The sequence below is a fragment of the Coregonus clupeaformis genome, unplaced genomic scaffold (assembly GCF_020615455.1).
Source record: "Coregonus clupeaformis isolate EN_2021a unplaced genomic scaffold, ASM2061545v1 scaf0055, whole genome shotgun sequence".
NCBI classification, from domain to species: Eukaryota; Metazoa; Chordata; class Actinopteri; order Salmoniformes; family Salmonidae; genus Coregonus; species Coregonus clupeaformis.
In genome coordinates this window covers 522,844-546,387 of record NW_025533510.1, presented here as the reverse complement: position 1 = coordinate 546,387, position 23,544 = coordinate 522,844, and the positions used below count along the sequence as shown (strand labels likewise).

Genomic DNA, 23,544 nt, shown 5'->3' with positions numbered 1-23,544 from the left:
GATAACTTTATCCCATTACTCAACAACATGAAAGCAGATATAATTAAATGGAACAATCTTCCCATAAATCTTACTGGCAGAATAAACCTCTTCAGAATGGCATGGCTCCCAAAGTTGTAATATTTATTCTAGGTATTACCAATTACCCCACCGAAGACATTCTTTATAGAAGTATACTCGGCCATAATAGACTTTATATGGGCAAATAAAACTCATAGAATAAGAAGGAACGTTTTAACCTTCCGGAGTCTGAGGGGGGTTTTAACCTTCCGGAGTCTGAGGGGGGTTTTAACCTTCCTGAGTCTGAGGGGGGTTTTAACCTTCCTGAGTCTGAGGGGGGTTTTAACCTTCCTGAGTCTGAGGGGGTTTTAACCTTCCTGAGTCTGAGGGGGGTTTTAACCTTCCTGAGTCTGAGGGGGTTTTAACCTTCCTGAGTCTGAGGGGGGTTTTAACCTTCCGGAGTCTGAGGGGGGTTTTAACCTTCCGGAGTCTGAGGGGGGTTTTAACCTTCCTGAGTCTGAGGGGGGTTTTAACCTTCCTGAGTCTGAGGGGGGTTTTAACCTTCCTGAGTCTGAGGGGGGTTTTAACCTTCCGGAGTCTGAGGGGGGTTTTAACCTTCCTGAGTCTGAGGGGGTTTTAACCTTCCTGAGTCTGAGGGGGGTTTTAACCTTCCTGAGTCTGAGGGGGGTTTTAACCTTCCGGAGTCTGAGGGGGGTTTTAACCTTCCTGAGTCTGAGGGGGGTTTTAACCTTCCTGAGTCTGAGGGGGGTTTTAACCTTCCTGAGTCTGAGGGGGGTTTTAACCTTCCTGAGTCTGAGGGGGGTTTTAACCTTCCTGAGTCTGAGGGGGGTTTTAACCTTCCTGAGTCTGAGGGGGGTTTTAACCTTCCGGAGTCTGAGGGGGGTTTTAACCTTCCAGACTTGGAATTGTATCAACTTACTACCCAAGGCTTTTACTTGCCACATATAGTTAAAAGCACTAAAGAGGAACAATGGGTACATAGTAAAGATGTGCATGCTCATCCCCTGAATCTTTTGACGTGTCTATTTTCAAAGGATAAAGCTAAGAACATTAACAACTTCATAGTTAAGAACACTATAACAATATGGAAGGAAATGAAACGTATTGTACAAGAACCATTATGGAACAATCCTTGAATAGCTTTTCAGAATTCACTGATAGATTGGTCCACATGGAACACTAAAGGCATAGAAACTGTAAATGACTTGGTAACAGGAAATACTGTACATTTATTTCCATGACAGAATTAAAAAGCAATTTTGGACTTAGCAATGTAGATACAGTATTTTCAAATACATGCAACATCAGAGCAATCTTGAGGGAATCTTATTTGAGTCAGAAAATGATGTTCATATGATAGGGAAGATATACAAACCCTTGCAGAGAGCCTATCCAACTGACAACCTCTTAGAAATAAATATAAACTATTAAACAAAGACTTAAAATAACTGATATTGGCACAAGATGGAGGGAATGATGGAACGGAACTAATGAAATTACAGTTAACGAAAATGTCCACTTAATCCAATATAAGCTAATGTATATAATTTATTATACAAGAGACATAATTCACAAATTCTACAACACAACAGCAGAGTCATGTCTGAAGTGTAAAACTACTAATGACTCCATAATTCATGCCTTTTGGGAATGTTATAAGCAGGGGAGGAGTTGGTGTTGGGGTGCTTTGCTGGTGACACTGTCTGTGATTTATTTGGAATTCAAGGCACACTTAACCAGCATTGCCACCACAGCATTCTGCAGCGATACGCCATCCCATCTGGTTTGGACTTAGTGGGACTAGCATTTGTTTTTCAACAGGACAATGACCCAACACACCTCCAGGCTGTGTAAGGCTATTTTACCAAGAAGGAGAGTGATGGAGTGCTGCATCAGATGACCTGGCCTCCACAATCCCCCGACCTCAACCAAATTGAGATGGTTTGGGATGAGTCGGACCGCAGAGTGAAGGAAAAGCAGCCAACAAGTGCTCAGCATATGTGGGAACTCCTTCAAGACTGTTGGAAAAGCATTCCAGGTGAAGCTGGTTGAGAGAATTCCAAGAGTGTGCAAAACTGTCATCAAGGCAAAGGGCGGCTACTTTGAAGAATCTCAAATATAAAATATATTTTGATTTGTTGAACACTTTTTTGGTTACTACATGATTCCATATGTGTTATGTCATAGTTTTGATGTCTTCACTATTATTCTATAATGTAGAAAATAGTAAAAATAAAGAAAAACCCTTGAATGAGTAGGTGTGTCCAAACTTTTGACTGGTACTGTATGTAAATAAGGTATTTCCGTTCTTTTTTTATATATTTTTGCAAACATTTCTAAAAAGCTGTTCTCGCTTCGTCATTAGGGGTATTGTGTGTAGATTGCTGAGGATTTGTATTTATTTAATCCATTTTAGAATAAGGCTGTAACGTAACAAAATGTGGAAAAAGTCAAGGGGTCTGAATACTTTCCGAAGGCACTGTAAATTTACTTTTAATCCGTCTGTCTGCATATTTCAAGACGTCATATGAGGGTGCAGTGAGATACCTGATGGGTTGGACAATAATCTTATTGTCAATTATCTTGAAAAAACGTATGCTTAACTGGAAATCAACCAATGCTCCATCGTTAAGTCATTGAAAAAATCGTATCCTTCATTATCTAAATATTAAAAGAGCGTGGGCAACGGAGAGGAACAAAATGGTACCATTTGAGAATAGTGCAGGCACTGGAGATAGGGGTGAGAACAGGTGGGTCTGGGCAGGAGTGATGTCTGATGGTTTTTGTGCATGTATGTAGTCTTTTCTATGTGTATGTTTTGTATTGTTTAAAAAAAAAACGACAATCTTACTGTGCCTTACTTATAGTAGAGTTAGTTCCTCAGTAATACAGACATGTTTTCTACTGATCAAGACATCTCCATTACAGGACCTTGATGAGGGTGGATGTAGAATAGGGTCATGTTTTCTACTGGTCAAGACATCTCCATTACAGGACCTTGATGAGGGTGGATGTAGAATAGTGTCATGTTTTCTACTGGTCAAGACATCTCCATTACAGGACCTTGATGAGGGTGGATGTAGAATAGTGTCCTGTTTTCTACTGGTCAAGACATCTCCATTACAGGACCTTGATGAGGGTGGATGTAGAATAGTGTCATGTTTTCTACTGGTCAAGACATCTCCATTACAGGACCTTGATGAGGGTGGATGTAGAATAGTGTCATGTTTTCTACTGGTCAAGACATCTCCATTACAGGACCTTGATGAGGGTGGATGTAGAATAGTGTCATGTTTCTTGTAGTGACTGAAGGGGTATGTTGTCTGTTTGTCCCCAAGGAGTAGGAGTCCAAAGTAAGTTAGGAGATACCTACTCTAGGAGTATAACCTTACACATCTATAAATATGCTAATTATTTCAACACCCTAAAGAGATGCTGGAGCGATATCAGAGTCTTCTGTTCCAGGTCTAGATTCTTCTGTTCCAGGTCTATAGTCTTCTGTTCCAGGTCTAGAGTCTTCTGTTCCAGGTCTATAGTCTTCTGTTCCAGGTCTAGAGTCTTCTGTTCCAGGTCTATAGTCTTCTGTTCCAGGTCTAGAGTCTTCTGTTCCAGGTCTATAGTCTTCTGTTCCAGGTCTAGAGTGTTCTGTTCCAGGTCTAGAGTGTTCTGTTACAGATCTAGAGTCTTCTGTTCCAGGTCTAGAGGGTTCTGTTCCAGGTCTATAGTCTTCTGTTCCAGGTCTAGAGTGTTCTGTTCCAGGTCTAGAGTGTTCTGTTCCAGGTCTATAGTCTTCTGTTCCAGGTCTATAGTCTTCTGTTCCAGGTCTAGAGTCTTCTGTTCCAGGTCTAGAGTCTTCTGTTCCAGGTCTAGAGTCTTCTGTTCCAGGTCTAGAGTCTTCGGTTCCAGGTCTAGAGTGTTCTGTTCCAGGTCTAGAGTCTTCTGTTCCAGGTCTAGTGTTTTCTGTCCCAGGTCTAGAGTGTTCTGTCCCAGGTCTAGAGTGTTCTGTTCCAGGTCTAGAGTGTTCTGTTCCAGGTCTAGAGTCTTCTGTTCCAGGTCTAGAGTCTTCTGTTCCAGGTCTAGAGTGTTCTGTTCCAGGTCTAGAGTCTTCTGTTCCAGGTCTAGAGTATTCTGTTCCAGGTCTAGAGTCTTCTGTTCCAGGTCTAGAGTGTTCTGTTCCAGGTCTAGAGTCTTCTGTTCCAGTTCTAGAGTGTTCTGTTCCAGGTCTAGAATGCTCTGTTCCAGGTCTAGTGTTTTCTGTTCCAGGTCTAGAGTGTTCTGTTCCAGGTCTAGAGTGTTCTGTTCCAGGTCTATAGTCTTCTGTTCCAGGTCTAGAGTGTTCTGTTCCAGGTCTAGAGTCTTCTGTTCCAGGTCTAGAGTGTTCTGTTCCAGGTCTAGAATGCTCTGTTCCAGGTCTAGAGTGTTCTGTTCCAGGTCTAGAGTGTTCTGTTCCAGGCCTAGAGTGCTCTGTTCCAGGTCTAGAGTGCTCTGTTCCAGGCCTAGAGTGTTCTGTCCCAGGTCTAGAGTCTTCTGTTCCAGGTCTAGAGTGCTCTGTTCCAGGTCTAGAGTGCTCTGTTCCAGGTCTAGAGTGTTCTGTTCCAGGTCTAGAGTGCTCTGTTCCAGGTCTAGAGTGCTCTGTTCCAGGCCTAAAATGTCCCCAGAGGTAGATCCTCATTCTTCTCTGACATCACCTAACTGCTGGCAACATAACTGGCTTCTCTTTTCTGCCAAGTGCCTGTTCTCCCTCATTCATGCAGAGGCCTCATGAAACTCCTCTCCTCTCGCAGCACTGCAATGCAACAACACCGCCCCCTTCTGTGATGTCACTGCTGACTCCACCAGTAGGGGCGTGTCCTGACACAAGATCTTCCATCCAGCTTAGACTAGCCTGCTGCTCTAGGGGGAGGAGAGCTTTGACACTGCAGCGTGCAGAGATAATAATGGGGAATGCACAGGATAAGCCCTCTGGAACCGGGGGGGCTAAAACGGACCAGGCCACCCCAGGATTCAGGAGGAGAAGCAGGGCCGGGAGTACGGAGAAGCCCAGGGCAGGGAAGGGTCCCCCAGAGAAGGGGTCGGTGGCCAACGGAGCCACCCAGGGGGACAGGAACCAGAGTAAGGACATCCCACCAGACACCAGCTATCTGGACGCCCCCGCTGGAACCCTGCCGCCCCACCTGGGCCGGCTCAAGAACGAGGGTAACCACCTCTTCAAAAATGGACAGTTTGCAGATGCTGTGGAGAAATACTCTGCGGCCATCGATGGCTGCTGTGACGCAGGTGGAGTACTATCAATAGCAATGGCTTGTTACAGAGTTAGATGTCTCAGGATGGGGTTTAGTCTCCGAGTTCATGACCTCATACATGTCTTTGATGTCTGTTTCATCTCAGCAGGCAGCAGTGTCAACTCAATCAGGGCCAGCTCTAGCCTTTTGGGGGCCCTAAGCGAGATTTGGTTGGGGGGGCCCCACACCTTGTGTAAGCGCTGTTTGAAAAGCCTGAAATTTCAGCCTGTTTTGGTGGAATGGAGTTTTGGCCTTCCATGGTGACATCACTATGCAGTAAATTAGTTAATAGACCAATAAGAAAGAGAGTTCCAAACCTCTCTGCCAATAACAGCTAGTTTTCAGTTTTCCCATCGCCACTCAGACCACTCCCAGACAGTTCTAGCAAAATTCTTGATTGAGAAACTGCTCTTTGCTAAGAAACTATTTTAGTTGATCTTTTACCCTTTTAATTGAAAACAATCCCAGTAAGGTACTTAAATGTTACTATAAATTATTTGATATTGAGATAAAAACTGCTGCATTGGACCGTTAAAGCACGTTTTCTGCAATTCTTATTCTACACATTTTGCCATGGGGCGGAGAGAAAAAGTTGCAATTTTACAACACATTTATAATGACTTATGCCATGTTAATAATATCTGAGTGAGAATGACTAACAAAATCAATGGGGGCCCCCTGGAGGTCAGGGCCCCTGGAGGTCAGGGCCCCTGGAGGTCAGGGCCCCTGGAGGTCAGGGCCCCTGGAGGTCAGAGCCCCTGGAGGTCAGGGCCCCTGGAGGTCAGGGCCCCTGGACACGTGCCCTGCGTGCCCGGTCGGTATTCGGCCATAATTACTACAAGTTTAGATAACTGGCTAAAATGTGTTAGCTGATGGCTAATTGAGTGACTGTCAGTGACTGACATAACAAGACAGAACCACATTTCTAAATTGCACCTTGATGTGTTTTCTACTATTCTAACTCTCAGTAAGTTGAGACCCCGACTGAGTTCCTAATTTACCCCCCAAAAAATCCAGGGGCACTAAGTGACCGCTTATATCGCTTTATGCCTGGAACCGGCCCTGAACTCAATATTACCTGGAACCGGCCCTGAACTCAATATTACCTGGAACCGGCCCTGAACTCAATATTACCTGGAACCGGCCCTGAACTCAATATTACCTAGAACCGGCCCTGAACTCAATATTACCTAGAACCGGCCCTGAACTCAATATTACCTAGAACCGGCCCTGAACTCAATATTACCTAGAAACGGCCCTGAACTCAATATTACCTGGAACCGGCCCTGAACTCAATATTACCTGGAACCGGCCCTGAACTCAATATTACCTAGAACCGGCCCTGAACTCAATATTACCTGGAACCGGCCCTGAACTCAATATTACCTGGAACCGGCCCTGAACTCAATATTACCTAGAACCGGCCCTGAACTCAATATTACCTAGAACCGGCCCTGAACTCAATATTACCTAGAACCAGCCCTGAACTCAATATTACCTAGAACCGGCCCTGAACTCAATATTACCTAGAACCGGCCCTGAACTCAATATTACCTGGAACCGGCCCTGAACTCAATATTACCTGGAACCGGCCCTGAACTCAATATTACCTAGAACCGGCCCTGAACTCAATATTACCTGGAACCGGCCCTGAACTCAATATTACCTGGAACCAGCCCTGAACTCAATATTACCTAGTACCGGCCCTGAACTCAATATTACCTGGAACCGGCCCTGAACTCAATATTACCTAGAACCGGCCCTGAACTCAATGTTACCTGGAACCGGCCCTGAACTCAATATTACCTAGAACCGGCCCTGAACTCAATATTACCTGGAACCGGCCCTGAACTCAATATTACCTAGAACCGGCCCTGAACTCAATATTACCTAGAATCGGCCCTGAACTCAATATTACCTGGAACCGGCCCTGAACTCAATATTACCTAGAACCGGCCCTGAACTCAATATTACCTAGAACCGGCCCTGAACTCAATATTACCTAGAACCGGCCCTGAACTCAATATTACCTGGAACCGGCCCTGAACTCAATATTACCTGGAACCGGCCCTGAACTCAATATTACCTGGAACCGGCCCTGAACTCAATATTACCTGGAACCGGCCCTGAACTCAATATTACCTGGAACCGGCCCTGAACTCAATATTACCTAGAACCGGCCCTGAACTCAATATTACCTGGAACCGGCCCTGAACTCAATATTACCTGGAACCGGCCCTGAACTCAATATTACCTGGAACCGGCCCTGAACTCAATATTACCTGGAACCGGCCCTGAACTCAATATTACCTGGAACCGGCCCTGAACTCAATATTACCTAGAACCGGCCCTGAACTCAATATTACCTAGAACCGGCCCTGAACTCAATATTACCTAGAACCGGCCCTGAACTCAATATTACCTAGAACCGGCCCTGAACTCAATATTACCTGGAACCGGCCCTGAACTCAATATTACCTAGAACCGGCCCTGAACTCAATATTACCTAGAACCGGCCCTGAACTCAATATTACCTGGAACCGGCCCTGAACTCAATATTACATGAGGTTCCAGCAGTGTAGGCAAGTGGGTTAGTGTTAGGAAAGTGCAAGTTCCCTTTAATCAGTCAGTCAGACCTCTGACAACAGGACACAGGCCTCACTAGATGTTTTAACAGGACACAGGCCTCACTAGATGTTTTAACAGGACACAGGCCTCACTAGATGTTTTAACAGGACACAGGCCTCACTAGATGTTTTAACAGGACACAGGCCTCACTAGATGTTTTAACAGGACACAGGCCTCACTAGATGTTTTAACAGGACACAGGCCTCACTAGATGTTTTAACAGGACACAGGCCTCACTAGATGTTTTAACAGGACACAGGCCTCACTAGATGTTTTAACAGGACACAGGCCTCACTAGATGTTTTAACAGGACACAGGCCTCACTAGATGTTTTAACAGGACACAGGCCTCACTAGATGTTTTAACAGGACACAGGCCTCACTAGATGTTTTAACAGGACACAGGCCTCACTAGATGTTTTAACAGGACACAGGCCTCACTAGATGTTTTAACAGGACACAGGCCTCACTAGATGTTTTAACAGGACACAGGCCTCACTAGATGTTTTAACAGGACACAGGCCTCACTAGATGTTTTAACAGGACACAGGCCTCACTAGATGTTTTAACAGGACACAGGCCTCACTAGATGTTTTAACAGGACACAGGCCTCACTAGATGTTTTAACAGGACACAGGCCTCACTAGATGTTTTAACAGGACACAGGCCTCACTAGATGTTTTAACAGGACACAGGCCTCACTAGATGTTTTAACAGGACACAGGCCTCACTAGATGTTTTAACAGGACACAGGCCTCACTAGATGTTTTAACAGGACACAGGCCTCACTAGATGTTTTAACAGGACACAGGCCTCACTAGATGTTTTAACAGGACACAGGCCTCACTAGATGTTTTAACAGGACACAGGCCTCACTAGATGTTTTAACAGGACACAGGCCTCACTAGATGTTTTAACAGGACACAGGCCTCACTAGATGTTTTAACAGGACACAGGCCTCACTAGATGTTTTAACAGGACACAGGCCTCACTAGATGTTTTTCTGTTAGGCCTAAGAGGCTCACTGTTAGTGATATTGTGGGTAGTTGAATAATAACAATGAAGGTAGTCATGAGGACGGAGACAGAAAGATCATGTTCCTCCCAGCTGCTGGGTGTGATGTACTAAAGGGGTATTAGACCCAGGTCCACATTGTGTCACTCGTTCCTAGTTTCTACAGGGTCCATTTCCTGGCACACAGGCCTCTATGTTGTCATTGGGCTTCATGACAGTCATCCAAGAGCCCTCATCAGCCAATCCCTGTTGCTGTTGTAGAGCAACGGTTTAGTTGGCAGCCATGGTAGTACGTGTGAGCCTGGAGGCAGGGCTAGTGCCAGTCTCATGCTGCGTAGGCATTAAGATTACACTCCTGCAAATTGGATTTAGTTTAATTTCCAAAACATCCAACCTCATCTTTCTCATGAAAGCTCATGAGTGGCAACACAAATAGAGGCTGGTAGCAGGCCAAACACAGCAGCCAACAACATTATCCAGATTGACAGGAATCCATCACTACTGTGGAATGATTGTTCACAAGTGCTGATGCTGCAGATTGAGCTCCTTGGAGAAAGAGCAGTGGAAAACCTTTTCCTTGTAAATGGATTGACCATGCAAACTGTACAGTGGGTATGCTACCCACTCAACACCACAGAGTAGTCTATCCTATTAACACGTTGGACTGAGATCTGAGCAGAGTATGGACAAAATGCTATCTGATATTTTTACTGCTTTTAAATTATATTTTTATTTCAATGACTTTGAAATACAAGCTGTGTTTGTTGTTAAAGGTGTGGAGAGGATCTGTGTGTTCTCTAACATAACTGCTTGTTGTTAAAGGTATAGAGAGTGGAGAGGATCTGTGTATTCTCTAACATAACTGCTTGTTGTTAAAGGTATAGAGAGTGGAGCGGATCTGTGAATTATCTAACAGAACTGTTTGTTGTTAAAGGTATAGAGAGTGGAGAGGATCTGTGTATTCTCTAATCTAACAGAACTGTTTGTTGTTAAAGGGATAGAGAGTGGAGAGGATCTGTGTATTCTCTAATCTAACAGAACTGTTTGTTGTTAAAGGTATAGAGAGTGGAGACGATCTGTGTGTTATCTAACAGAACTGTTTGTTGTTAAAGGTATAGAGAGTGGAGAGGATCTGTGTATTCTCTACTCTAACAGAACTGTTTGTTGTTAAAGGTATAGAGAGTGGAGCGGATCTGTGTATTCTCTAATCTAACAGAACTGTTTGTTGTTAAAGGTATAGAGAGTGGAGAGGATCTGTGTATTCTCTACTCTAACAGAACAGTTTGTTGTTAAAGGTATAGAGAGTGGAGAGGATATGTGTATTCTCTAATCTAACAGAACTGTTTGTTGTTAAAGGTATAGAGAGTGGAGAGGATCTGTGTATTCTCTAACAGAACTGTTTGTTGTTAAAGGTATAGAGAGTGGAGAGGATCTGTGTATTATCTAACAGAACTGTTTGTTGTTAAAGGGATAGAGAGTGGAGAGGATCTGTGTATTCTCTAATCTAACAGAACTGTTTGTTGTTAAAGGTATAGAGAGTGGAGAGGATCTGTGTATTCTCTACTCTAACAGAACTGTTTGTTGTTAAAGGTATAGAGAGTGGAGAGGATATGTGTATTCTCTAATCTAACAGAACTGTTTGTTGTTAAAGGTATAGAGAGTGGAGAGGATCTGTGTATTCTCTAATCTAACAGAACTGTTTGTTGTTAAAGGTATAGAGAGTGGAGCGGATCTGTGTATTCTCTAATCTAACAGAACTGTTTGTTGTTAAAGTTATAGAGAGTGGAGAGGATCTGTGTATTCTCTAATCTAACAGAACTGTTTGTTGTTAAAGGTATAGAGAGTGGAGAGGATCTGTGTATTCTCTAATCTAACAGAACAGTTTGTTGTTAAAGGTATAGAGAGTGGAGAGGATCTGTGTATTCTCTACTCTAACAGAACTGTTTGTTGTTAAAGGTATAGAGAGTGGAGCGGATCTGTGTATTCTCTAATCTAACAGAACTGTTTGTTGTTAAAGATATAGAGAGTGGAGAGGATCTGTGTATTCTCTACTCTAACAGAATTGTTTGTTGTTAAAGGTATAGAGAGTGGAGAGGATATGTGTATTCTCTAATCTAACAGAACTGTTTGTTGTTAAAGGTATAGAGAGTGGAGAGGATCTATGTATTCTCTAACATAACTGTTTATTGTTAAAGGTATAGAGAGTGGAGAGGATCTGTGTATTATCTAATCTAACAGAACTGTTTGTTGTTAAAGGTATAGAGAGTGGAGAGGATCTGTGTATTCTCTACTCTAACAGAACTGTTTGTTGTTAAAGGTATAGAGAGTGGAGAGGATATGTGTATTCTCTAATCTAACAGAACTGTTTGTTGTTAAAGGTATAGAGAGTGGAGAGGATCTGTGTATTCTCTAATTTAACAGAACTGTTTGTTGTTAAAGGTATAGAGAGTGGAGAGGATCTGTGTATTCTCTACTCTAACAGAACTGTTTGTTGTTAAAGGTATAGAGAGTGGAGAGGATCTGTGTATTCTCTAATCTAACATAATTGTTTGTTGTTAAAGGTATAGAGAGTGGAGCGGATCTGTGTATTCTCTAATCTAACAGAACTGTTTGTTGTTAAAGTTATAGAGAGTGGAGAGGATCTGTGTATTCTCTAATCTAACAGAACTGTTTGTTGTTAAAGGTATAGAGAGTGGAGAGGATCTGTGTATTCTCTAATCTAACAGAACAGTTTGTTGTTAAAGGTATAGAGAGTGGAGAGGATCTGTGTATTCTCTACTCTAACAGAACTGTTTGTTGTTAAAGGTATAGAGAGTGGAGCGGATCTGTGTATTCTCTAATCTAACAGAACTGTTTGTTGTTAAAGATATAGAGAGTGGAGAGGATCTGTGTATTCTCTACTCTAACAGAATTGTTTGTTGTTAAAGGTATAGAGAGTGGAGAGGATATGTGTATTCTCTAATCTAACAGAACTGTTTGTTGTTAAAGGTATAGAGAGTGGAGAGGATCTATGTATTCTCTAACATAACTGTTTGTTGTTAAAGGTATAGAGAGTGGAGAGGATCTGTGTATTATCTAATCTAACAGAACTGTTTGTTGTTAAAGGTATAGAGAGTGGAGAGGATCTGTGTATTCTCTACTCTAACAGAACTGTTTGTTGTTAAAGGTATAGAGAGTGGAGAGGATATGTGTATTCTCTAATCTAACAGAACTGTTTGTTGTTAAAGGTATAGAGAGTGGAGAGGATCTGTGTATTCTCTAATTTAACAGAACTGTTTGTTGTTAAAGGTATAGAGAGTGGAGAGGATCTGTGTATTCTCTACTCTAACAGAACTGTTTGTTGTTAAAGGTATAGAGAGTGGAGAGGATCTGTGTATTCTCTAATCTAACATAATTGTTTGTTGTTAAAGGTATAGAGAGTGGAGAGGATCTGTGTATTCTCTAATCTAACAGAACTGTTTGTTGTTAAAGGTATAGAGAGTGGAGAGGATCTGTGTATTCTCTACTCTAACAGAACTGTTTGTTGTTAAAGGTATAGAGAGTGGAGAGGATCTGTGTATTCTCTAACAGAACTGTTTGTTGTTAAAGGTATAGAGAGTGGAGCGGATCTGTGTATTCTCTAATCTAACAGAACTGTTTGTTGTTAAAGGGATAGAGAGTGGAGAGGATCTGTGTATTATCTAACAGAACTGTTTGTTGTTAAAGGTATAGAGAGTGGAGAGGATCTGTGTATTCTCTAATCTAACAGAACTGTTTGTTGTTAAAGGTATAGAGAGTGGAGAGGATCTGTGTATTCTCTAACAGAAGAGAATGGTCCTCTGTAGCTCAGCTGGTAGAGCACGGCGCTTGTAACGCCAAGGTAGTGGGTTCGATCCCCGGGACCACCCATACACAAAAAATGTATGCACGCATGACTGTAAGTCGCTTTTGATAAAAGCGTCTGCTAAATGGCATATTATATTATATTATTATTAACTGTTTGTTGTTAAAGGTATAGAGAGTGGTGAGGATCTGTGTATTATCTAACATAACTGTTTGTTGTTAAAGGTATAGAGAGTGGAGAGGATCTGTGTATTCTCTAACAGAACTGTTTGTTGTTAAAGGTATAGAGAGTGGAGCGGATCTGTGTATTCTCTAATCTAACAGAACTGTTTGTTGTTAATGGTATAGAGAGTGGAGATAATCTGTGTATTCTCTAACATAACTGTTTGTTGTTAAAGGTATAGAGAGTGGAGCGGATCTGTGTATTCTCTAATCTAACAGAACTGTTTGTTGTTAAAGGGATAGAGAGTGGAGAGGATCTGTGTATTATCTAACAGAACTGTTTGTTGTTAAAGGTATAGAGAGTGGAGAGGTTCTGTGTATTCTCTAATCTAACAGAACTGTTTGTTGTTAAAGGGATAGAGAGTGGAGCGGATCTGTGTATTATCTAATCTAACAGAACTGTTTGTTGTTAAAGGTATAGAGAGTGGAGAGGATCTGTGTATTCTCTAATCTAACATAACTGTTTGTTGTTAAAGGGATAGAGAGTGGATCGGATCTGTGTATTATCTAACAGAACTGTTTGTTGTTAAAGGTATAGAGAGTGGAGAGGATCTGTGTATTCTCTAACAGAACTGTTTGTTGTTAAAGGTATAGAGAGTGGAGAGGATCTGTGTATTCTCTAATCTAACAGAACTGTTTGTTGTTAAAGGTATAGAGAGTGGAGCGGATCTGTGTATTCTCTACTCTAACAGAACTGTTTGTTGTTAAAGGTATAGAGAGTGGAGAGGATCTGTGTATTATCTAACAGAACTGTTTGTTGTTAAAGGTATAGAGAGTGGAGACGATCTGTGTATTATCTACTCTAACAGAACTGTTTGTTGTTAAAGGTATAGAGAGTGGAGAGGATCTGTGTATTATCTAACAGAACTGTTTGTTGTTAAAGGTATAGAGAGTGGAGAGGATCTGTGTATTCTCTAATCTAACAGAACTGTTTGTTGTTAAAGGTATAGAGAGTGGAACGATCTGTGTGTTATCTAACAGAACTGTTTGTTGTTAAAGGTATAGAGAGTGGAGAGGATCTGTGTATTCTCTACTCTAACAGAACTGTTTGTTGTTAAAGGTATAGAGAGTGGAGCGGATCTGTGTATTCTCTAATCTAACAGAACTGTTTGTTGTTAAAGGTATAGAGAGTGGAGAGGATCTGTGTATTCTCTACTCAAACAGAACTGTTTGTTGTTAAAGGTATAGAGAGTGGAGAGGATATGTGTATTCTCTAATCTAACATAACTGTTTGTTGTTAAAGGTATAGAGAGTGGAGAGGATCTGTGTATTCTCTAACAGAACTGTTTGTTGTTAAAGGTATAGAGAGTGGAGAGGATCTGTGTATTATCTAACAGAACTGTTTGTTGTTAAAGGTATAGAGAGTGGAGAGGATCTGTGTATTCTCTAATCAAACAGAACTGTTTGTTGTTAAAGGTATAGAGAGTGGAGAGGATCTGTGTATTCTCTAATCTAACAGAACTGTTTGTTGTTAAAGGTATAGAGAGTGGAGAGGATATGTGTATTCTCTAATCTAACAGAACTGTTTGTTGTTAAAGGTATAGAGAGTGGAGAGGATCTGTGTATTCTCTAATCTAACAGAACTGTTTGTTGTTAAAGGTATAGAGAGTGGAGAGGATCTGTGTATTCTCTAATCTAACAGAACTGTTTGTTGTTAAAGTTATAGAGAGTGGAGAGGATCTGTGTATTCTCTAATCTAACAGAACTGTTTGTTGTTAAAGGTATAGAGAGTGGAGAGGATCTGTGTATTCTCTAATCTAACAGAACTGTTTGTTGTTAAAGGTATAGAGAGTGGAGAGGATCTGTGTATTCTCTACTCTAACAGAACTGTTTGTTGTTAAAGGTATAGAGAGTGGAGCGGATCTGTGTATTCTCTAATCTAACAGAACTGTTTGTTGTTAAAGGTATAGAGAGTGGAGAGGATCTGTGTATTCTATACTCTAACAGAACTGTTTGTTGTTAAAGGTATAGAGAGTGGAGAGGATCTGTGTATTCTCTAATCTAACAGAACTGTTTGTTGTTAAAGGTATAGAGAGTGGAGAGGATCTGTGTATTCTCTAACAGAACTGCTTGTTATTAAAGGTATAGAGAGTGGAGAGGATCTGTGTATTATCTAACAGAACTGTTTGTTGTTAAAGGTATAGAGAGTGGAGAGGATCTGTGTATTATCTAACAGAACTGTTTGTTGTTAAAGGTATAGAGAGTGGAGAGGATCTGTGTATTCTCTAACTTAACTGTTTGTTGTTAAAGGTATAGAGAGTGGAGAGGATCTGTGTATTCTCGAACAGAACTGTTTGTTGTTAAAGGTATAGAGAGTGGAGCGGATCTGTGTATTCTCTAATCTAACAGAACTGTTTGTTGTTAAAGGTATAGAGAGTGGAGAGGATCTGTGTATTCTCTACTCTAACAGAACTGTTTGTTGTTAAAGGTATAGAGAGTGGAGCGGATCTGTGTATTCTCAAATCTAACAGAACTGTTTGTTGTTAAAGGTATAGAGAGTGGAGAGGATCTGTGTATTCTCTAATCTAACAGAACTGTTTGTTGTTAAAGGTATAGAGAGTGGAGAGGATCTGTGTATTCTCTACTCTAACAGAACTGTTTGTTGTTAAAGGTATAGAGAGTGGAGCGGATCTGTGTATTCTCAAATCTAACAGAACTGTTTGTTGTTAAAGGTATAGAGAGTGGAGATGATCTGTGTATTCTCTAACAGAACTGTTTGTTGTTAAAGGTATAGAGAGTGGAGAGGATCTGTGTATTCTCTAATCTAACAGAACTGTTTGTTGTTAAAGGTATAGAGAGTGGAGAGGATCTGTGTATTCTCTACTCTAACAGAACTGTTTGTTGTTAAAGGTATAGAGAGTGGAGCGGATCTGTGTATTCTCTAATCTAACAGAACTGTTTGTTGTTAAAGGTATAGAGAGTGGAGAGGATCTGTGTATTCTCTAACAGAACTGTTTGTTGTTAAAGGTATAGAGAGTGGAGAGGATCTGTGTATTCTCTAACAGAAGAGAATGGTCCTCTGTAGCTCAGCTGGTAGAGCACGGCGATTGTAACGCCAAGGTAGTGGGTTCGATCCCCGGGACCACCCATACACAAAAAATGTATGCACGCATGACTGTAAGTCGCTTTGGATAAAAGCGTCTGCTAAATGGCATATTATATTATATTATTATTAACTGTTTGTTGTTAAAGGTATAGAGAGTGGAGAGGATCTGTGTATTATCTAACATAACTGTTTGTTGTTAAAGGTATAGAGAGTGGAGAGGATCTGTTTATTCTCTAATCTAACAGAACTGTTTGTTGTTAAAGGTATAGAGAGTGGAGAGGATCTTTGTATTCTCTAACAGAACTGTTTGTTGTTAAAGGTATAGAGAGTGGAGACGATCTGTGTATTATCTAACATAACTGTTTGTTGTTAAAGGTATAGAGAGTGGAGAGGATCTGTGTATTCTCTAATCTAACAGAAATGTTTGTTGTTAAAGGTATAGAGAGTGGAGAGGATCTGTGTATTCTCTAACAGAACTGTTTGTTGTTAAAGGTATAGAGAGTGGAGAGGATCTGTGTATTCTCTAACAGAACTGTTTGTTGTTAAAGGTATAGAGAGTGGAGAGGATCTGTGTATTCTCTAATCTAACAGAACTGTTTGTTGTTAAAGGGATAGAGAGTGGAGAGGATCTGTGTATTCTCTACTCTAACAGAACTGTTTGTTGTTAATGGTATAGAGAGTGGAGAGGATCTGTGTATTCTCTAACAGAACTGTTTGTTGTTAAAGGTATAGAGAGTGGAGAGGATCTGTGTATTCTCTAACAGAACTGTTTGTTGTTAAAGGTATAGAGAGTGGAGAGGATCTGTGTATTCTCTAATCTAACATAACTGTTTGTTGTTAAAGGTATAGAGAGTGGAGAGGATCTTTGTATTCTCTAACAGAACTGTTTGTTGTTAAAGGTATAGAGAGTGGAGACGATCTGTGTATTATCTAACATAACTGTTTGTTGTTAAAGGTATAGAGAGTGGAGAGGATCTGTGTATTCTCTAATCTAACAGAACTGTTTGTTGTTAAAGGTATAGAGAGTGGAGAGGATCTGTGTATTCTCTAACAGAACTGTTTGTTGTTAAAGGTATAGAGAGTGGAGAGGATCTGTGTATTCTCTAACAGAACTGTTTGTTGTTAAAGGTATAGAGAGTGGAGAGGATCTGTGTATTCTCTAATCTAACAGAACTGTTTGTTGTTAAAGGGATAGAGAGTGGAGAGGATCTGTGTATTCTCTACTCTAACAGAACTGTTTGTTGTTAATGGTATAGAGAGTGGAGAGGATCTTTGTATTCTCTAACAGAACTGTTTGTTGTTAAAGGTATAGAGAGTGGAGACGATCTGTGTATTATCTAACATAACTGTTTGTTGTTAAAGGTATAGAGAGTGGAGAGGATCTGTTTATTCTCTAATCTAACAGAACTGTTTGTTGTTAAAGGTATAGAGAGTGGAGAGGATCTGTGTATTCTATACTCTAACAGAACTGTTTGTTGTTAAAGGTATAGAGATTGGAGAGGATCTGTGTATTATCTAACATAACTGTTTGTTGTTAAAGGTATAGAGAGTGGAGAGGATCTGTGTATTATCTAACATAACTGTTTGTTGTTAAAGGTATAGAGAGTGGAGAGGATCTGTGTATTCTCTAATCTAACAGAACTGTTTGTTGTTAAAGGTATAGAGAGTGGAGAGGATCTGTGTATTCTCTAACAGAACTGCTTGTTGTTAAAGGTATAGAGAGTGGAGAGGATCTGTGTATTATCTAACAGAACTGTTTGTTGTTAAAGGTATAGAGAGTGGAGAGGATCTGTGTATTATCTAACAGAACTGTTTGTTGTTAAAGGTATAGAGAGTGGAGAGGATCTGTGTATTCTCTAACTTAACTGTTTGTTGTTAAAGGTATAGAGAGTGGAGAGGATCTGTGTATTCTCTAATCAAACAGAACTGTTTGTTGTTAAAGGTATAGAGAGTGGAGAGGATCTGTGTATTCTCTACTCTAACAGAACTGTTTGTTGTTAAAGGTATAGAGAGTGGAGCGGATCTGTGTATTCTCTAATCTAACAGAACTGTTTGTTGTTAAAGGTATAGAGAGTGGAGAGGATCTGTGTATTCTCTAACAGAACTGTTTGTTGTTAAAGGTATAGAGAGTGGAGAGGATCTGTGTATTCTCTAATCTAACAGAACTGTTTGTTGTTAAAGGTATAGAGAGTGGAGAGGATCTGTGTATTCTCTACTCTAACAGAACTGTTTGTTGTTAAAGGTATAGAGAGTGGAGAGGATCTGTGTATTCTCTAACAGAACTGTTTGTTGTTAAAGGTATAGAGAGTGGAGAGGATCTGTGTATTCTCTAACAGAAGAGAATGGTCCTCTGTAGCTCAGCTGGTAGAGCACGGCGCTTGTAACGCCAAGGTAGTGGGTTCGATCCCCGGGACCACCCATACACAAAAAATGTATGCACGCATGACTGTAAGTCGCTTTTGATAAAAGCGTCTGCTAAATGGCATATTATATTATATTATTATTAACTGTTTGTTGTTAAAGGTATAGAGAGTGGAGAGGATCTGTGTATTCTCTAATATAACTGTTTGTTGTTAAAGGTATAGAGAGTGGAGAGGATCTGTTTATTATCTAACAGAACTGTTTGTTGTTAAAGGTATAGAGAGTGGAGAGGATCTGTGTATTCCCTAACAGAACTGTTTGTTGTTAAAGGTATAGAGAGTGGAGAGGATCTGTGTATTCTCTAACAGAACTGTTTGTTGTTAAAGGTATAGAGAGTGGAGAGGATCTGTGTATTCTCTACTCTAACAGAACTGTTTGTTGTTAAAGGTATAGAGAGTGGAGCGGATCTGTGTATTCTCTAATCTAACAGAACTGTTTGTTGTTAAAGGTATAGAGAGTGGAGAGGATCTGTGTATTCTCTAACAGAAATGTTTGTTGTTAAAGGTATAGAGAGTGGAGCGGATCTGTGTATTCTCTACTCTAACAGAACTGTTTGTTGTTAAAGGTATAGAGAGTGGAGAGGATCTGTGTATTCTCTAACAGAACTGCTTGTTGTTAAAGGTATAGAGAGTGGAGAGGATCTGTGTATTCTCTAACAGAACTGCTTGTTGTTAAAGGTATAGAGAGTGGAGAGGATCTGTGTATTCTCTAACAGAACTGCTTGTTGTTAAAGGTATAGAGAGTGGAGAGGATCTGTGTATTCTCTAATCTAACAGAACTGTTTGTTGTTAAAGGTATAGAGAGTGGAGAGGATCTGTGTATTCTCTACTCTAACAGAACTGTTTGTTGTTAAAGGTATAGAGAGTGGAGCGGATCTGTGTATTCTCTAATCTAACAGAACTGTTTGTTGTTAAAGGTATAGAGAGTGGAGAGGATCTGTGTATTCTCTAATCTAACAGAACTGTTTGTTGTTAAAGGTATAGAGAGTGGAGAGGATCTGTGTATTCTCTAACAGAACTGTTTGTTGTTAAAGGTATAGAGAGTGGAGAGGATCTGTGTATTCTCTAACAGAAGAGAATGGTCCTCTGTAGCTCAGCTGGTAGAGCACGGCGCTTGTAACGCCAAGGTAGTGGGTTCGATCCCCGGGACCACCCATACACAAAAAATGTATGCACGCATGACTGTAAGTCGCTTTGGATAAAAGCGTCTGCTAAATGGCATATTAATTTATATTATTATTAACTGTTTGTTGTTAAAGGTATAGAGAGTGGAGAGGATCTGTTTATTCTCTAATCTAACAGAACTGTTTGTTGTTAAAGGTATAGAGAGTGGAGACGATCTGTGTATTATCTAACATAACTGTTTGTTGTTAAAGGTATAGAGAGTGGAGAGGATCTGTGTATTCTCTAACAGAACTGTTTGTTGTTAAAGGTATAGAGAGTGGAGAGGATCTGTTTATTCTCTAATCTAACAGAACTGTTTGTTGTTAAAGGTATAGAGAGTGGAGAGGATATTTGTATTCTCTAACAGAACTGTTTGTTGTTAAAGGTATAGAGAGTGGAGACGATCTGTGTATTATCTAACATAACTGTTTGTTGTTAAAGGTATAGAGAGTGGAGAGGATCTGTGTATTCTCTAATCTAACAGAACTGTTTGTTGTTAAAGGTATAGAGAGTGGAGAGGATCTGTGTATTCTCTAATCTAACAGAACTGTTTGTTGTTAAAGGTATAGAGAGTGGAGAGGATCTGTGTATTCTCTAACAGAACTGTTTGTTGTTAAAGGTATAGAGAGTGGAGAGGATCTGTGTATTATCTAACAGAACTGTTTGTTGTTAAAGGTATAGAGAGTGGAGAGGATCTGTGTATTCTCTAATCTAACAGAACTGTTTGTTGTTAAAGGTATAGAGAGTGGAGAGGATCTGTGTATTCTCTACTCTAACAGAACTGTTTGTTGTTAAAGGTATAGAGAGTGGAGAGGATCTGTGTATTCTCTAACAGAACTGTTTGTTGTTAAAGGTATAGAGAGTGGAGAGGATATGTTTATTATCTAACAGAACTGTTTGTTGTTAAAGGTATAGAGAGTGGAGAGGATCTGTGTATTCTCTAATCTAACAGAACTGTTTGTTGTTAAAGGTATAGAGAGTGGAGAGGATCTGTGTATTATCTAACATAACTGTTTGTTGTTAAAGGTATAGAGAGTGGAGAGGATCTGTGTATTCTCTACTCTAACAGAGCTGCTTGCTACCTGAAGGATGGGAAAAACATGGAGTGTATCCAGGACTGTACCAGGTGAGGAGGCCTTGCTATCCCTTCAACAGGCCAATACTCTTCTACACTGCGTCCCAAATGGCACCCTATTCCCGATATGTGCACTATATAGGGAATAGGGTGCCATTCTCTGGTCTAAAGTAGTGCACTATATAGGGAATAGGGTGCCATTCTCTGGTCTAAAATAGTGCACTATATAGGGAATAGGGTGCCATTCTCTGGTCTAAAGTAGTGCACTATATAGGGAATAGGGTGCCATTCTCTGGTCTAAAGTAGTGCACTATATAGGGAATAGGGTGCCATTCTCTGGTCTAAAGTAGTGCACTATATAGGGAATAGGGTGCCATTCTCTGGTCTAAAGTAGTGCACTATATAGGGAATAGGTGCCATTCTCTGGTCTAAAGTAGTGCACTATATAGGGAATAGGGTGCCATTCTCTGGTCTAAAGTAGTGCACTATATAGGGAATAGGGTTCCATTCTCTGGTCTAAAGTAGTGCACTATATAGGGAATATGGTTCCATTCTCTGGTCTAAAGTAGTGCACTATATAGGGAATAGGGTGCCATTCTCTGGTCTAAAGTAGTGCACTACATAGGGAATAGGGTGCCATTCTCTGGTCTAAAGTAGTGCACTATATAGGGAATATGGTTCCATTCTCTGGTCTAAAGTAGTGCACTATATAGGGAATAGGGTGCCATTCTCTGGTCTAAAGTAGTGCACTATATAGGGAATAGGGTGCCATTCTCTGGTCTAAAGTAGTGCACTATATAGGGAATATGGTTCCATTCTCTGGTCTAAAGTAGTGCACTATATAGGGAATAGGGTGCCATTCTCTGGTCTAAAGTAGTGCACTATATAGGGAATAGGGTGCCATTCTCTGGTCTAAAGTAGTGCACTATATAGGGAATAGGGTGCCATTCTCTGGTCTAAAGTAGTGCACTATATAGGGAATAGGGTGCCATTTGAAACACATCCCACCTCTCCGTGGGCTCAGTAAACATGTTAATGGCAGCAGGAGAGTATCAGGCTGTCTGAGAGAGTCTGTATTAGACTCATTAATGCTCATCATGTGGTTGTTGTAGTAGTGCTTAACACATGTTAGTGGCACTACAAACATATTCATTCACAGACTGTCTGCCTCTGTTTAGGTTTCCATCCACAAACACGAATGCACGCACACACACCATCTCACACTCTCTCACGTGTTTCTAAATGGCAGACATCATCTGCTGCAGCCTAGAGTGTGTCAGGACTGAGGAGAAGTCTTGTCCCAAAATCTGGAACACAACGTGACCAAACGCAAAGTGAGGGTTGTGATCCTCTCTCTGTCCTCCCTCTCCCTCTCCCTCTCTCTCTTGCCCCCCCTCTCTCTCTCTCTTGCCCCCCCTCTCCCTCTCTCTCTTGCCCCCCCTCTCTCTCTCTCTTGCCCCCCTCTCTCTCTCTCTTGCCCCCCCTCTCTCTGTCCTCCCTCTCCCTCTCTCTCTTGCCCCCTCTCTCTCTCTCTTGCCCCCCCTCCCTCTCTCTCTTGCCCCCCCTCTCTCTCTCTTGCCCCCTCTCTCTCTCTCTTGCCCCCCTCTCTCTCTTGCCCCCCTCTCCCTCTCTCTTGCCCCCCTCTCTCTCTCTCTTGCCCCCTCCCTCTCTCTCTTGCCCCCTCCCTCTCTCTCTTGCCCCCCTCTCTCTCTCTTGCCCCCCTCCCTCTCTCTCTCTCTTGCCCCCCTCTCTCTGTCCTCCCTCTCCCTCTCTCTTGCCCCCCTCTCTCTCTCTTGCCCCCCTCCCTCTCTCTCTTGCCCCCCTCTCTCTCTCTCTTGCCCCCCCTCTCTCTCTTGCCCCCTCTCTCTCTCTTGCCCCCCTCTCTCTCTCTTGCCCCCCCTCTCTCTCTCTCTTGCCCCCCCTCCCTCTCTCTCTTGCCCCCCTCTCTCTCTCTCTTGCCCCCCCCCTCTCTCTCTTGCCCCCTCCCTCTCTCTCTTGCCCCCCTCTCTCTCTCTCTTGCCCCCCTCTCTCTCTCTCTTGCCCCCTCCTCTCTCTCTTGCCCCCTCTCTCTCTCTCTTGCCCCCTCCCTCTCTCTCTTGCCCCCTCTCTCTCTCTCTCTCTTGCCCTCTCTCTCTCTGCCCCCTCTCTCTCTCTCTCTCTCTTGCCCCCCTCTCTCTCTCTCTTGCCCCCTCTCTCTCTCTCTCTTGCCCCCTCTCTCTCTCTTGCCCCCCTCCCTCTCTCTCTTGCCCCCCCTCCCTCTCTCTCTGTCCTCCCTCTCCCTCTCTCTCTTGCCCCCTCTCCCTCTCTCTCTTGCCCCCTCCCTCTCTCTCTTGCCCCCCCTCCCTCTCTCTCTTGCCCCCCTCCCTCTCTCTCTTGCCCCCCTCTCTCTCTCTCTTGCCCCCCCTCTCCCTCTCTCTTGCCCCCTCTCCCTCTCTCTCTTGCCCCCCCTCTCTCTCTCTCTTGCCCCCCCTCCCTCTCTCTCTTGCCCCCCCTCTCTCTGATCCTATTAACCCCAGGGCATTGGAGCTGAAGCCCTTCTCCCTGAAGCCCCTCCTCCGCAGGGCCATAGCCTGTGAGTCAATGGAACGTTACCGACAGGCCTATGTGGATTTTAAGACGGTTCTGCAGATAGACATCGGGGTGCAGGCGGCACATGACAGTGTCCACAGGTAAACCAGGGATTTAAAGCAGCCCCAATCAGAGGACATTGTTTATGAATAGCTCATTGGCCATACAACCATGATAGTGTCTTACAGAAAATGAACTTGCAGTTGTCTCTGCTCATGTCAAGATAGTGTCAGGTTTTATCTTAGGATGTGAACTGAACTGTGTGACCTGAGTGTGTTTTCCT

At 42.1% G+C, this 23,544-nt stretch overlaps 1 protein-coding gene across 2 annotated transcripts in view; it reads left to right on the top strand.

Annotated features, from left to right (window-relative positions):
- Positions 1–4,504: 4,504 nt before the first annotated feature.
- Positions 4,505–23,544, top strand: part of spag1a (sperm associated antigen 1a) — a 31,706-nt gene continuing 12,666 nt past the window's right edge. For both annotated transcript variants that reach the window (XM_041870341.2, XM_041870342.1), the window contains exons 1-3: positions 4,505–5,298; positions 20,645–20,744; positions 23,210–23,362. In XM_041870341.2, coding sequence (XP_041726275.1) covers positions 4,770–5,298; positions 20,645–20,744; positions 23,210–23,362 — 782 coding nt within the window. In that variant the 5' untranslated portion in view covers positions 4,505–4,769. The remainder of the gene's footprint in view (positions 5,299–20,644; positions 20,745–23,209; positions 23,363–23,544) is intronic.